Here is a 15775-nt window from a genome sequence, read left to right as displayed (position 1 = left end):
TAGTGACCATTCAAAGTTAACAATGGTCCTGAAAAATGTGGCTTAGGACCGATCCTTGCAGTTACGACTATCACAGCATTCCCACAGATCAAAATTTGGATGGATCTATCCATCCAAATTATTATCTATAGATAGATTCTCTCTCTCTCTTAATCATCTAGCTATCATCTATCTCAATATGACGTTATCTATCTATCTATCATATCCCTAATCTATCTCAATATGACTGTTTATTAATCATTATCTATCCATCCATCATCTATCTCAATGAGTTTATATCATATCCATCCATCGTCTATCTCAATATGAGTTTAACTATCCTATCTATCCATCCATCCATGAAAGGCGGAGGAGGGACCACGAAGCCCATCTTCCACTCCGCTCCTCCCACCCTCTTTCACTTCGACGCCTCAGCGGCGGCCGCGCTGACAGAAAAAGGCGGGAACGCGCCGGCCCCTCCCCTCCTCCAACCCCTCCTCCCATCAGCGCGAGCCGGGAAGGGATCGGCGCCTGCGCGGCGTGTCCCGCGCCTGCGCAGTCCGCTCCGCCCGCCTCTCCCGCCCACCGCCTCGGCTGGCCTCCCTGGCGGCCTCGGGGCCTTTCTTCCCTCCTTCGAGGCGGGGCGGAGCCGGCCGGGAGGCTTCATTGTGCGTCCGGGCGCCGCCGTCAGCCAGGCCGGGCCTCCCTCTCCTCCTCCTCCGGCTGCTGCCCTTCTTCGCCCCTCAGCTGCCGAGCAGAGCCGGCGCGCCGGCGCCTCAGTCCGGGTCTCTCCGCCGTCGCCGCTGCCACCTCAGCAGCATGTCGGGCCGGTCGGTGCGGGCCGAGACCCGCAGCCGCGCCAAGGATGATATCAAGCGGGTGATGGCGGCCATCGAGAAAGTGCGCAAATGGTGAGGAGGGGGCTCCGGGGGGGGAGGGGCGGGGGAGTCTCCGGGGGGGGTCCCTCCCCTCCCCCCACGGAAGACCCCCCCCGCAAACCCGCCTCAGAAGCGGCTCTTGTGGGCCTTCGGGAGCGGCGACCCGAGGCTCTGGACTACAACTCCCATCGGTCCTTGGCCGCGGCTGAGGGGGCTGATGGGAGTTGAAGTCCTCCTTCGCCTCTTTTCCTTCTCCCCACTTTGGAAGCCCGGATGGGGCGGAGGTGGGGGGTGGTTCGGTTCCTCCCGGCCTCCTCGGCCCTTTCTGAGCCCTTTGGGTGGGGGGGAGATGCCCCACTCGTGGCATGCCCCCCCCCCAACGCACCTGGCCACTAATCCACGTGGCTTCCCTCTGGTGGGAGTCCCTGTCCCCTCCCCCCTTGCTTCTGTCGTTGGCCCTTGGCTCTCCCTGCCCTCATCTTGACCCTCCCTCTCCTGCCCAGCTGATGGTCCCAGCAAGGGAGGCCAGGGCAGGATCTGGCTGCCTGGGTCTTTCCTGAAGGTGCTGGACAGCACTTGGATGGCCTTTGAAGGATATAGTGGTCCCGGTAGAAGAGAAGATTGGTAGCTCAGGGTTGAAAGGAGAAGGGTCCTCTGTGCTCCCTAAGCCTTTCTTGGTTTTCTTGCAGATGTCTCATGACCCGACTAGGTAACATCATCTGTGCTAGAAGGGAGGAGGGTTTGTGGGGAGGAGGAGGAAGAAGAAGAGAAGAAGGACTGTGGGGTCCTCAGGGCTCCCTGAGCTTGGTGGTTTTCTTGCAGATGTTTCATGACCCGACTAGGTAACATCATCAGTGTTAGGAGGGAGTGTGGTTTGTGGAGAGAAGGAAAAGAAAAGGAGGAAAAGCATTGTGATGTCCTTGATGGTTTTCTTGCAGAAGAAGTCTCATGACCCAACTAGGTAACATCATCAGTGCTAGAAGGGAGTGGGGTTTGCGGGGTGGAGGACCACGACTGTGGGATCCTTGGTGCTCTTTGAGCCTGGTGGTGTTCTTGCAGACGTTTCATTATCCACCTAGGGAGTATCATCAGTGTGACAGAATGTAGCAAACCTCACACACCCGTACGCTGATGATGTTCCCTAGTTGGGTTGTGAAATGTCTGCAAAAGACAACCAAGTTCAGAGAGTGCTAAGGATCCCACAGTCCTCCTCTCCGCAACTATCCCCCCCACTTCTAGCACTGATGATGTTCCCTAGTTGAGTCATGAAATATCTGCAAAAGAATAATCGGAGCGCACCAAGGACCCCAGTCTTGAGGGTTTTTTTGGCCTGGGAGGGTACCACCCAGGTATATTGGGATCATCTCAGCTGCCTATGCTGAATAGTGAAGGTGCGGTTTTCACCACACAAGACATACTTAGTCATTAAGGTGTGACTTCTCTACGTTCTCTATGAGTAGTTCTGCTACCTGCCGTAGGCCTTCAGGGTGTGTTTCTCTGATATGTCCTGTTCCATATTTTTTTTCTGTAATTGTTAGCTTAGGATATTCTGTAAAATGTCCAAAGTATTATGGTGCAATATTCTTTAGAGAAGTGCTTTGTTCTTTTTTAATTCTATGCTTCGAGTCAAAACTGCTTGCTTGTATTGTTCTGTTGATTTAAATTCTGAGCAGAACCAGAAAGAGGCTACTTGAGTTTGTCTGATACAATTAAATTGTTGTAACCTTGATAAATCCATCCTTTTTTATTGAATGTTTGCAGCTTGTAACAATTGCATGCTTTTGAGAAAGGTTGTATGACTGTTATTGTGGAATTTTGTATGGCATAATTAAACATAATACAGTGAAATGGTTATTCAGACACAATAAGCAATCATTGTGCAGTTTGGTATTTTTGAATCAGATGACATCTTAAAATGTTCTTCAAGAGAAGTTTAAACAACTTCATTCAGTTGCATTATGCCTTGCACAATTGATTCCAGTTCTTAAATAGCAATTTTTCTAGGTGATTGTTAAAAACAAGTAGATCTTAAGAGAAACACTTTCTCTTACAGGACAATTGATTAAAATTTTTTAAAAAATATAATTGAATCGAGAGAGCAATCTTGTGTTGTGCAAGGAATCAAGGTACTTTCCCCCTCATCTCAATAGAGAAATTTCAACCTAGAAAAACAGTCAATGAGCTCATTTAGAAGCAGGAGAGAATTGACAATGCTTGATGCTTTTCTGGTTTTGCATGGTACTTGATTCCCCACCATAAAGGGAAGAAAAATATACCAATCTTTCTTTCTTTCTGCTTAACAAACAAACCGGGGAAAACTTTTGGCTAGTGTTTTCAGTTGCTATAGTAACCGTGAGCAGGTGATCCTAGTATAGTAGCTTCAATTCCTTCAAAAGGAGATTGTCGATGAGTCTGACATTTGAAAAAATTGTTCAAGCCAGGAAATTCTCTGTGCGTACAGGGACATTGGGTTTACTTCTTCCTAAGTCAACCAAACTGTTCTGCTTGTCTTCTTTGAGGACAAAAGACCAGTTATCTGCTTGTAAATATATAATGATGAATTGATGAGAACATCAACATTCCGATTTCGGTATTTTTAAGTGGAAATTTTGGCATGAAATTAAAGCTTCATCAAATTGCATTGAAAGTTAAAGCTAGCTATAGAAACGTGCTATTGTGTTAAATAGCACAATGGAAGCCAACGTGTACCAAGTATTCCAGGCAATACAAAATGTGATTAAATCAGAACTGAAGAAGCCTATCCTTCAGTTACTCAGAAATTCAAGCATAAAATTGTGAACAACTTCTGAAGTTGTGATATGGTATCATTTCATTTTCTTGCTGGACATGATGAATTTTAAGTGTTTCCTGTAGTGGCTTATACTGATTTTTGGGTACTTGGACATTTCCACAAGTATAATATAAGTCAGTGTGTATTTTTTCGAGATGATGTTCAAGTATGGTAGGTGTTAGAATTGCTTGGATCAAAGCTGTATTTAGATGCAATTAAAATTGTGGAGTGCTTGAGTCTCTCTTTATTTTATTTTTTTGTAGGTGATGAATTTTCCATTTGTAATAATTAGAAAATATTTTTTAACAATTACAGGCGGAGTGATGAGTTTATGGGCAACTCTTGTTCCCCCTCCAATTATTTTGATCAACTGGGTGGCAACGTAAAAGAGTTGGGGATTGTGTGTATATTCATTTTGTTGGGGGAAATCCTTGGGACTTCCTAATTAATATAGCTAGAGTTTGGGCTGTTGCCACTATTTCTTGTTCACTTGGCAGAAGCAATCAGAGATGTTTCATAGCTCCAGGGCTTGGGCTTTACAGATCCAAAATAAGATTATTGTTTCATAATTCCAGTCATTCTCAGGGGAAAAGTTAAAGGCAATGGATTTGAAGACACAATACTGTATAACAGACATCCTTCATGGGAAATATTTATATCTGGCAACAGTTCACTTATCTGAAAACTTGGGAACCAACAAACCATAAATTTTCTCATGTATTTTTTCCCAGTATCCTTCTATTATTTATTTTATTTTATTTTATTAAATTTTTATACTGCCCTTCTCCTGCTGGACTCAGGGCGGTGAACAGCCAAGAATAAAAAAAAATCACATACAAAATTTAAAATTTTTAAAAGAATTAAACAAATTTTGGCCCAATAAATTTAAAACACCCCAACTACATACATTCTACATACTGATTGACAAAGCATGTGGTTTGATTACTTATGATGGTGTATCAAGATCATTCTTTAAACTTATTGAACAGACCTAACTCCTTCTAAAAATTCATTTTAGATGCTTACTTTAAACACTCATCTATAGTGTATTTTGAAATAAAATCTGTGACAGAATATTCCTGTTAAATACAGAGAATTTAAAAATAAGACAGTGTTCGACTTCATTTCAGATAAACAGCAAAAACACCTACAGCCACTAACAGCCATTTCTATCATTCCTGCAAGTTAGATAATGTACAGCAGATAAATAAACAGTGCATTTTATCATGATGTGTAAACCAAGACAGTCTATCATATGTAAAGCAGAAATCCAGTTTGAAGAAGAAGAAAACCCTTATGCCTGTTTTTGTCCCCTTCTAAAATGGAGCTTAATCATTACGATGTATGTGATTTGTGTAATACCTGACACATTGCAACCATCAACAGGGGAATTTAATTTAAAATGAACTGTGGGCTCATCATGATGACCTGATTTTGTCTGGCATCATCTCAGACAAAGATGATGCAAGCTTTGCTTTGTATGGATAGCCCGGAAGCCTGAAATATTTAAGCTAGGACTTTACCACTGGTGGTCTAGGAAGTTGCTGAAGACCCCAAAAGTGAAGTGATTGAATGTGTTAATAATGTTCTTCCATGGTGACTGGAAAACATACTGAGTGAATGCTGGCAATTTTGGAATTGCCCAGAAGATTCAGCGGCCAATGTTTCTTTGAAATGTTGGATGGCTTGCTGTTTTTGCTTTAGGTCAACTGTTGAGAGCAGATACGTCGCTTTCTTTCTTGAGTTTCTGTTATTAATAAGAATTAAGAAGGCTTTCAGCAAAGTGGCTTCTTTAACACTAGACTAGTCCAACCTCTGGTTGAGTCCTACAGATTTACTGTGTCATCTCCATGGGGCATGTTTAGATGAAAATTTTGGGGTCTTTTATCTTGGAAAGCATTCTGTACAGATTTCTTCTGGATCAAATGTGCATTTCTAATGCCAAGTTTAGGGGGGCAGGGTGGTGCTGTACGGCCTTCTGTTTGCCAGATGGCTCTTTCCCCCTTTATTAGATTTATCTGCTTAGCACATAGTAAAATGGGAATGTGAAGTCCTATCTTGAAAATATTTGTTTTAACCCAACGTAGATGCCGATTGGGTATATTTTGAAACATGTAAGCGATCATATACCTTTTATTTCATCTGCAAACCCAACTGTACTGGGGAAGCCGTGTATTTAAATCCTGTTAAAAGGTTGTGTTTAATATCTGATTAAATGATATTGATGTGAGTGGTAGGCTGATCCAGGAAATTAGAAATTCCTAGCATTGTCTGTTAACATGTTTGCATAAGAGATGTTTACCACGATTCACCTTGTGCCAGATAATCAGAGAAAATGGCTTTTATAAAGCAGAGCTGCTTGCATTAACCTCTAATCCCCAAATTAGTATTTCAACAGTACTGCTGTAGGTGATCCCACCCAAAGACTCAGAAGTCCCTGATGCACTTTTTGTTGCTTCCTTCATTTTTTTATTTTTTTTTGGATCAAAGAAATGTTCTTGAGTCTCATTTATAGGTCTTTGACAAAACCAAATAGTGAGGAAAGAAAAAGGTAATTTAAAAAGATGTACCGTATTTTTCGGACTATAAGGTGCACCTAGATTTAGAGGAAGAAAACAAGGGAAAAAAATAGTTTTTGGCCTCCGGGCCTCTCGTTTTTGCTAAAAACACATCCGTTTTTGGCCTGCAGAGTCCTCCTGGGGGCTGGGGAAGGCAAAAACAGGATGCATGGAGGGTTCGGGAGGCTGAAAATGGGCCATGCGGAGCACTGCAGAGTCCTGGGGGTCAGGGAGGGCAAAAACGTGATGTGCGGAGGGTTCAGGAGGCCAAAGACAGGCCCGTATTTGCGAAGTGCGTCTTATACTCGGAAAAATACGGTAACTGTCAACTGGCAGATTTAAACAGCAGAAAAATTGTGTGAATAACGGGATAGTGGAGAAAGAAATGAATGTATCTGTTAATAAATAAAGGGGATTCATTTAACAATTGCAGTAGTATTTGCTTAACAACTGCTGCAAAAGTAGTAAAATCAGCAAGATTCATTTAACAGCCACCTTGCTTAACAATGGAAATTCTGGTCTAGTGGTCATAAATCAAAGACTATTTCTCCTTATTTTATGAAATTGTAACTTAAGTTCCTCCTGCTTTATGTCCTTTTGCCTCCCTCTGTAGACGTGAGGCTTATTCCATTTCTTCTCTTTGTTGCCTGCGTTTTGCACAGAGGCTTTGAGACTATCCCTGTAACTAATGTTTATAATTTTGCCACCTTCTAGGGAGAAGAAATGGGTGACAGTTGGCGACACATCCCTTAGGATCTACAAATGGGTGCCAATAACAGAGCCCAAAGTAGATGATGTGAGTATTTCACGATACCCCACTCGTATGAAAGTTTAGAGAAAACGACTATTTTGCCAGCGTAAATAGCATCGTACTGAATGTTAAGCGTCCTTTCCTAAAACATTTGTCTTACGTGAAACTTTGCAATGAACCCTCAGTTCTCTTGTGGGAAGCCAGACTTTTCAGCTCAGCCTCTTGGGAGTTGCCGATGACATATGAAAGAGTTCAGCACACCTGTCTTTGCAGTTACCTTAGACCAGTAAACATTACTGCGCACCTAGGCGCAGCTGTTGTATTTTTCACCCATCTTGCCTGCCAAGGTGCCTCTCAAAACAGACATCCTCAATATTAAGTCAGGGTCTGTCATGTTGCCATCTGCCTCTGATGGTGATGGTGTTTGCCTGTTGTGGAACATTGCCTGACCCTCCTGCTCTTATTTCTGAGCGAGAGTCCCTTGCGATCATCTGGGTTTTCTTTCCGCTCAGCAGGCTTGGTGTATTGAGAGTGGTGCAGCTGGCACTTTCTCTTAGAAGACCAATTACGTCACCTTCTAATTGAAACTGCCGCATCCTTTTTCATGCATGTTTCCCCCCCACATACACACAACGGATGCTATTGTCTTTCTCTGCTGCTTTATCTTTCGTAATGGCGCTGAGGGTGGGTGGGAGTGGGGGTGGGCAGAAGCCCTTACGTACCCAGCGAGGTTTGTGGTTCCCGATTGACCCAGTTACTATCATGACTAGCGTGAATATGAATAAGTGGTATTAAAAACTGATAACAAGTAGACAAGACACAAATTTCAGACCAAAGTTCATCTTATGCACTGCATCGTATATAAACATGCGAATGTCATAAATGAACATGTAGAAAGAAGAAGCCGAAACATAAGTAGGTTTTTTTTGAAGCTGTGTAATGATCATAGTCAATATTCCTTTTTTAAAACGTTTACACCTTTCTGTTTCAAATTAAATTTTAAAAGGCAGACAAACTAGCCAGCAACAAGGTGGTTTAGATCTGCACAAGAGTGGCGGTTTTAGGGGCTCAGACTTCAGTGGAAAAGCCTCACTTTCAATGTAAACCCTGCCCAAACTTACCATCTTCCTCTCCCACCTCTCAGAAAGCCAAGAACAAGAAAAAGGGCAAAGATGAAAAGTGCGGTTCTGAGGTGACGACCCCCGAAAACAGCTCATCCCCTGGGATGATGGATATGCACGGTGAGTGGGGCTGGGAGGAGGTGGCTGCTGATGCCAGCCAGCATAGCGGGAGACACTAAACCTTCCTTAGGAGCAATCTTAGTTTTAGCTTTGAAGAGAAGCAACTGACAAGGGGCCGAGTAAAAAGGCACCATTGAGGCTAACTAGTCTCCTGCTGATCATTATGGCACTTTATTTTTCCATAGTGCTGTAATCCAAAAAGTTGTTTATATAAACTAATAAAAAAAAAAAATAAACTTTGACTTTTATTTGGTCTTTTATATGTAAATGTGTACCCCTACGTGTTTCTTTGCCCTGCCCCCCACCCCACCCCACAAAAAAAAGTATAAGCCCAGTAACCAGCGTGGTGAGAAATGGGGAACTAAATCCCCTGGGATCTGGCATCTTGTCCCTTGTGTGACTGTAGCTTCGTGCTGATTGCATTTGGGGGCCTTTTAAAAATAAAGTTTTCCAAATGTTCATCTCATCTAAGAGGAGGTTAGCCTGATAAAGTTGAACCTGAAAAAATGAAGATCTTTCTCTCCCCTGAAGCACGTGTTTAACATTTAAATTGAGTCATTACATGTTGCCATGGTTACCCTCCGTTGAATCTGTAATTTTCCCTTCTGGATGTCTCTCCGAGAGGATAAACGGGTGGAGTGGTAGCTTTTCTTAGCCTCGTTCAGCAAATGCCCGAGTGGATACTGTGATGTCAGCAGTTGTGCCCTGGACAATTTCCTTATCAGGGCCAACCTGTTGAATGTCACCTTCTGTTCATCAAGCCCTTTGGACACTGAATGTCTGAACTGGCACCGCATTTTTGCTTTAATCGAGTGAATTTGTGAAATGCAGATTTGCGTGGTGCTCAATCGTGTGGGGTCGAAACCTCATGGCCTGGATTTTGTGCATGCTGATCTTCAGCCTCTTTCACTGAGTGGATCTCTCTTGTTTGCAGATGACAATAGCAACCAGAGCTCTATAGCTGATGCTTCCCCCATAAAGCAGGAGAACAGCAGCAATTCAAGTCCTGTGCCCGAGCAGAACTCAACAGGGCAGGTAGACGGTCCTGGCTCAAAGTCGGACGATACTCTGACGGATGCAAAAGAAGAAGCTGGCTCAGAAGGTAACGATGGGGACCATTTCCCTGCAGAGAGTTGGTAGGCAAGGTGCATGGTACAGGCTGCTCTATGTTTTGTAGCTGAGCACCTCTTGATCTTAACTCTCTACTCTTTAAAAGCAGCCCCCCACCTTTCTACCACACTGGAAACCGATTCTCCATTTAATGCCTTCTTTATTCTTAAAAGAGAACTAGTTGATCTTGTATTCTTCATCAGTTGAGTCACGGAGGCTGCATCTCCTGGGCCACTGGTTGAGGATCAAATATTTGCTGTCCCTCTGATAATTACTTAGTGATCAGGTTGAAGAGCAAGCTGGATTTTTAAGAGCGGGAAATTTATTAAAAATGGAGTTTCACAATAGCTCTTCCTAAGTGATTAGATTTCTCAACCCTGGCAACTTTACCTTTACCAAGCAGTTTGGTTTTCTTTCCCCCATCCCCCCAAAAAATCTTGAAAGACACAACAGGAACTTTGTCCAGCATGCCAATTTGTCTTTATTATTGGGACTTTGAATTCTGGATCACAAATTACCAGCTTGTGAAGGCTTGAAAAGGAGTTAGGTTCACACCTTGCATCTCACAGAAACACTGTCCAAATCTTTCCAAAGGATTTTCAATCACATTGATTCTCTTTCACATTGTCTGAAATACTATACATCCCTCTAGTGGTGGCTCAAAAGTGTTCTAGTCAGCTGAATTCTATATTTAAAAAATCCCCTGGTTAAGGAAAAAGATCTGTGAGCATTTATATTAGATGAAAAGTACAGCTTCAGCCTTTCAGTTAAAAGTTATTTTTAATTAAAAACTTCTTTTTAAAGTGCTTGGTGCTTGCCATTGGCAATTTTTTGTTTCTTCCTTGCTGTCCTGCAGAAAAGAAATCTTTAGAATAAGTATGTCCAACCTTCAAGAACAAAGCAAAAGTGTCTTCAGAACTGCAGTGGCAGCAAAACTCAGCCAATTTCTCTTTAATTTCTCTTTAATCTGGTGATAGAAGCGAATTGAAAGCACCAGAAGGTCGATTGATTTGAAGAGCTGTTTTCTTGCCATTTCCCTCCCCCCAGATGCATCTGATGAACAGAATTCACAGTCTTCAATGGAGAATTCCATCAACAGTTCAGAGAAAGTTGAAACAGAGCCTTCAGCGGAAAATGACACAACCACAGAGACATCTAAAAACTCTCAGGTAACAAAAAAAAAAATGCCTCTTCATTTTTATCCTGCTTTTTTGCATCTCTTGTTTCAAACTTAAACTGTAATTCTAAATCCATGGAAGCTTGAGACAACCACCTAGCCAATCAGCTGCCTGAAATAAAACCGGGCTTTCCTGACCCACTGATTGAGATGAAGTATTTGTTGCCCCTCTGACAAGTCCTTAGCGATGAGGCTGAAAAACAACCTGCTGGCTGGGGAATTCTGGGAGTTGAAGTCCACCCATCTTAAAAGTAGCCAACGTTAAGAAACACTGGATTAAAGTGTGCTCTGTTTCCTAATATTGAGTGTTAAAAAAACTGGGAAGATTAGTTAGGGAAGAGAACCAATTTTGATCAGTTAGTTCTGCCGGTTTTCTTCATTTTAAAATTGTAATAAGAAAACATGAAGATTGGATTAAGTTATAAGGATGAAATGTTTTTCTTTCTTTCAAATCTTTAAACGTGGCACCAGCAACTGTAGTACAAGAAATGTATAACCCTTGGATTGTTTATAGCCCACATACACAGAGTGTATGTTTCCCAGATGTTCTTTTGATACACTTTTGAGAATTTTCAGAGATTTCTTTAAATACTCATTGTTATATAGAGCTGAGGTCTCCAACCTTGGCAACTTTTAGACTTGTGGACTTCAACTCCCAGAATTCCTCAGCCAGCTTTGCTTCCCTGATATAGAGAGAAGAGCCACACAAATAGCTGTGCGCAATGACCTTCCGGTGTGGTGATGTACAGAAATAAGTCCTGCGATTTGGAAAATTATACAAGTAACTCTGGTCGGACTGAAGAGTTCCCTTTAATAGTGATGTTATTTATTTATTTTTGTCCTGACATACAAAAAATAACCGGTTGATTTTATTGGTTGCTAATGCTAATTCTCCCCCCCCCTTTCTCCCTCTTTCCCTGCATTAAGGACTCTGAAGGAGTGCCACCTCCTAAAAAGATGAAAGTGGAGGCGCCCTCTCAACAAAATATGGATGAAATATAAACTTTAGATTTTTCCTGGGCGGTTTTTATGTAAAGGTACATCAATGGGCTAAATTGTCGAACAACCGTACATAAGCATCTTCTTCTCTTGGATGAGGAGGGAACTCCTATAAACTTTCCAAGTTACCAGGCGAAAATCCAAGGAAAACGAAGCAAACGTTTAAATCTCTTCAGACACTGAAAACTCTTTTTTTGTTCCCTGTGAAGCAAAACTGTTGAGCATTTAAGTTACTGTCTCCGAAATGGTTAGAGTAAACACTCAGGAGGGGTCGACGCACTGTTTCTAATGTCAGAATTACAATTATGCTGCTGATGTATTTTTTTTTCTCCCATTCTCTATTTAACATTATAAGATATTTAAGAATGGTACAGGTCAGGTATTTCTCTTCACATGTGAAGTTCACTGTTCTGATGTGATGTCTCTTCTTGTTTTGGGGGTTTTTTTTGTGTGTGTGTGCCTTGTGTCCCAAAATGGAAAAAAAAAACAAACAAAAAAAACAAAGCAGGGCTAATTCTGCAAATTTCTCCTTTGCAAAGTGGCCTGTTTGTACAATGCCATATAAAATACGTTCCATTGTTGTTTTTTTTAAACAAATACTCTGGTGCTTACTGTCCTGATAAGAGATAACATGAGAGAAATTAAGAAGCCATTTTCACAGTTGGAGGGTGGGGTGGATGCTCACCGATGATGTTGATTTTCCTGTACCTCCAGGGCTCACTTCCTTTTTTGAATGCAGCGTTTCAAGTATAAATGTTTTAAGTAAGTAAATCTCTCCTGCACTACCTTGTGTGCCCCCCCCCCTTTCTTGGTTTTACAGACTTTTCGTAGTGGAATAATGCATCTACAAGGCTGCCCAATGTAGCCTTCTTAAAATTGATCGACTGGTTTCTGATGTTTACTTAAATTAGGGTTTATTTGGTTACAAAAGCAAATTATGCATTTTAAGGACTTGAATCTGGAAATCCGTATTTGAGCCTTCTTGTGGCTTCGTTACAAATGGATTCAAACTGAATGGCAGGTGCAAGTTTTGAATAGATCCATTCTCCAATCATTTTTAAAGATTCAACTGGATTTCACCCTTTTGTTCTTTCACAAGATGTTGACTGTTGTCCAACATTTGTGTACTTGAGGCTCCTTTGTCTCAAGATCTGCTTGTAAATACAGCTTTGTGATTTTCGGAATCTCGTTCAGACAGCTGTGTCCCGTGCACACTTGACTTGGCCACAGAAGTTGGTTTAATGTAGCAGCTGAAAAGGGCTAAGTGGCTTACACATTTGGGGTGCTCTTATGCCAGTTGCTGGGGGCAAAAATCTTGTGAAATCAACACAGCTTCATTCGCAACAGATTTGCACTTTGTCGTTTTCCAATGGGGCTACGTTGCGGCTGGACTTGCTAGATTACACACGGAGATTTGCACACTTAAGGCCTGGATAAGCTCCTACAACTCCTTTGGGTAAGTGGGAATATTCTCTGCCTTTAGGAGAAATGCTTATAAAACGTAAAAGGCAACACATGAGAACAAATGCTTTTTGTCACAACTATAAAACAGTTACGCGTAGTTTGCTATAGTGGAATGAGTGGGTGGCTTTTTTTAAAAAAAAGAAGCTTCCAATCCAGACACTTCCCTTAATAATTGCTCGTTTGAAAAATACGTATTTCTGATTTCTCCAATGGTGAAAATGGTTTTAGTTTTGACTACTGTATAGCATTTGCAATTAATTATGGGAAAAAAAAAAGGTTGGGCGAAGTGAAAGTGTCAATTCTGACCTTCCATCCAATGTTTGTAGAGGCGTTAAATGCATAGAAAGAGGCCATGCATTCAAATCTGGGAAGATCTCATTTTTGTGTTGAAATAAATATTTGCATCTCATCAAAATTAATTTTTTTCTTGCAAATTATTCACGACAGCAGTGTGCTTCTTAGAAAGTCTCTTTGTGCCTGGATCACAGATTCCTTAATTATCTGAAAGAGACATTATTATTTGCACAATAATGCAGAATTAAATGCTAAAGTGATATGGTTTTTTCTTTTCTCTCATTGGTGTATCTGCTTCAGACATGGCGATGACTGGTTAAATCGCAGTTAGTATGGACATGACATCCATGTTTAACCAGGGTTTGTGGGGTTTTCTTGGGGGGACACGTCAACTGATCTATGAAATAGACAAATATATTTTTTGAACTTTAAAAAAAAATTGTAAATTATGTAGCTTTTAATTGATCACTCAAACGGTCCATGGCTCTGAAACCACCCTGTCCAATAGTCGCTGTCTATAAAAGCTTCGATTTTTGTGGTTGTGCTTTAATGTGGTTTTTTTTTTTTTTTACAGTTTCCAAGGAAGCAAGTAGGCTTTTCTTTTTTCTTTAATTTCAAAGCTGAATCCTGTACTTAAACGGATAAAGTATATATAGATATATAGATATATATATAAAAATAGCACTAAAATACCTCAACCATTTCATTTGGTAGAAAAGATCTTATTGGCATTGCTGACATTTGATAAAAGTGTAGTGATAAAACTGGCTTCTTGATCTCTCCCGTGGCCTATTGCGGCCGATTTTCCGTGAACTTGAGATGGAATTCTGCAGCAGGAAAAAAACGCTCAGGAGTTAACTTTGAAAGAATAGCGGTCATTTTGTCCTTCCACGGCTCAGAAGAAGAAGAAAAAAAAACCAACCCAAACCAGCATTCCCAGAGCTCTCGAATGGTGATTTGAACCTCTATCCCCAACAAAGGCTGAGAGAGTTGAGTTGTACAAATGATTCCTATTAATGTCTGTGTGCACCAGATGGGGAGGGAGGGGGAAATCATACAGGCCAGATATGCAGAATTGTACGATGGTGTCTAGATAGTGTTTTGTGGTTTTTGTTTTTGTTTTCTTTTCGAAGTGCCTAATAACACAGACAGGCCCTTCGGTCGTGCAGCTTGTTCACGCTTTGAACCGTTGGAAAGTTTAGGGTTCAGAACCAGCTGTTCAGGGTGTGTGTGGGGAGGGTCTCCATCTCTTCAGACCTGGTCCCAGATCCAGCTTCTTGGTCTGCCTTTACTGGGACTCGGTTTCAGCAACTGGTTTTGATTGCAGATCCTAAGTTTGGGGGGGGGGGGTATTGAGATTTTGCATCACAGTGACTGGAAATTCTCATGTGAATAAAACACAGTCCTCCGCCAGGCCCGCGGAGGGAGGGGTGTGTGAATTGTGCAGCGTCCCCATCGTGACGGGTCATATCCAGCGTTAGTCAGAAATACAGTGCAAAGAGTTGAAACGTGCTTCCTAACCTACATTCTGGTTATTTGGCCCTCGAAGCAGGCAGACATAAGCTAGCAAGGCAAATGAACTGACTTTGATTCTAGATGGAAGCTATAGGAGCAGGCAGATTAATATTTTTTTTTATAGCTGAACTGTTTGTTTCTGAAATTCATGACGTTTTGGGGGAAGAATTGTTAAAAACATTCCAAAAAAGTGCGGGCACTTTAAGAACAACGAAATAACGAGGCAGCATAAAACGGACTGGCTTGATGGGCGGGTGGGAGATGGGTGCCGCAAGGGGCTCACTTTCTTCACCCTGAAACATGGATATTCTTTATACGGTATCTCGAGGCCCGCTAGCGAGGTGTAAAGGATTTTGTGGGTTTCCTTTTTTTTTTCCCCTTGATTTTTTTTTTTTTAAAAAAAGAAACACCTAATAGGGTTTTTTTCCCCCTCCACCTTCAATGATTTTGTGTGTGTTGTACAGCAATACAATTTTTTCCCACTTATTTATTCCATCAGTAGCTATGGTTTGTACAATGTACAATGATTTCATTTAGAAAAATAAAAACTTAAAAATTCCGACATCTCAGCGTGTGACGCTTTTTCATTACGACCGTCGTCGGGCTCCAATATCGTCGAGCTTGGAAAAAGTCAGGTCCCTTTTGGTGACTTGAGTTTCCCCCCCATCCCCCCCGCCTCCGTGGGTCAAGAGTTTTCTTAGCGTGATCGTTTATTTAATTATAGGTGGGCCCCCTTTCTGCTGAGAGGATTGCCTGTTCGGCGGCCTGCTCGATAACATTTCTGCCCTTGAATATTGTAAATTCTTTTATTTGTGATATTTAGAAACCGCCCATCCCTCACCGAGTGACTATTTGGCAGAGTTTTATGTAAAATATCTTACTCTGCTTTGCTCTGAAACCTGTAGAATTTTGGAAGCCTGGGAGTGGGGGCGGCATTTGCAGGAGGGCTTGTCTGGAAACCTGGGCAGGGTCCCCTTTTTGCACAGGGGGTCTTGAGGCACAAGAGGGAGGGGAACGG

At 42.0% G+C, this 15775-nt stretch overlaps 1 protein-coding gene across 1 annotated transcript; it reads left to right on the top strand.

The window, feature by feature from the left end:
• Positions 1-489: 489 nt before the first annotated feature.
• Positions 490-13363, top strand: BCL7A (BAF chromatin remodeling complex subunit BCL7A). The gene is made up of 6 exons (XM_034428780.3): positions 490-890; positions 6921-7002; positions 8102-8198; positions 9133-9300; positions 10356-10477; positions 11413-13363. Exons 1-6 carry the CDS (start codon positions 799-801, stop codon positions 11485-11487), a joined length of 636 nt encoding a protein of 211 aa, XP_034284671.1. The 5' UTR covers positions 490-798; the 3' UTR covers positions 11488-13363.
• The last annotated feature ends 2412 nt before the right edge of the window (positions 13364-15775 follow it).

This window comes from Pantherophis guttatus, chromosome 17 (genome assembly GCF_059756535.1).
Source record: "Pantherophis guttatus breed Tessera chromosome 17, ASM5975653v1, whole genome shotgun sequence".
NCBI lineage: Eukaryota > Metazoa > Chordata > Lepidosauria > Squamata > Colubridae > Pantherophis > Pantherophis guttatus.
The sequence above is the reverse complement of the archived record's forward strand: the minus strand, read 5'-3'. Positions and strand labels throughout refer to the sequence as shown.

Excerpts from the sequence above, each read along its gene's own strand:
- BCL7A (XM_034428780.3), top strand. The coding sequence starts at position 799 with ATGTCGGGCCGGTCGGTGCGGGCCGAGACCCGCAGCCGCGCCAAGGAT. Across the intron at positions 891-6,920 it reads ATCGAGAAAGTGCGCAAATG|GGAGAAGAAATGGGTGACAG; the intron begins GTGAGGAGGGGG and ends GCCACCTTCTAG. Across the intron at positions 8,199-9,132 it reads TGGGATGATGGATATGCACG|ATGACAATAGCAACCAGAGC; the intron begins GTGAGTGGGGCT and ends TCTTGTTTGCAG.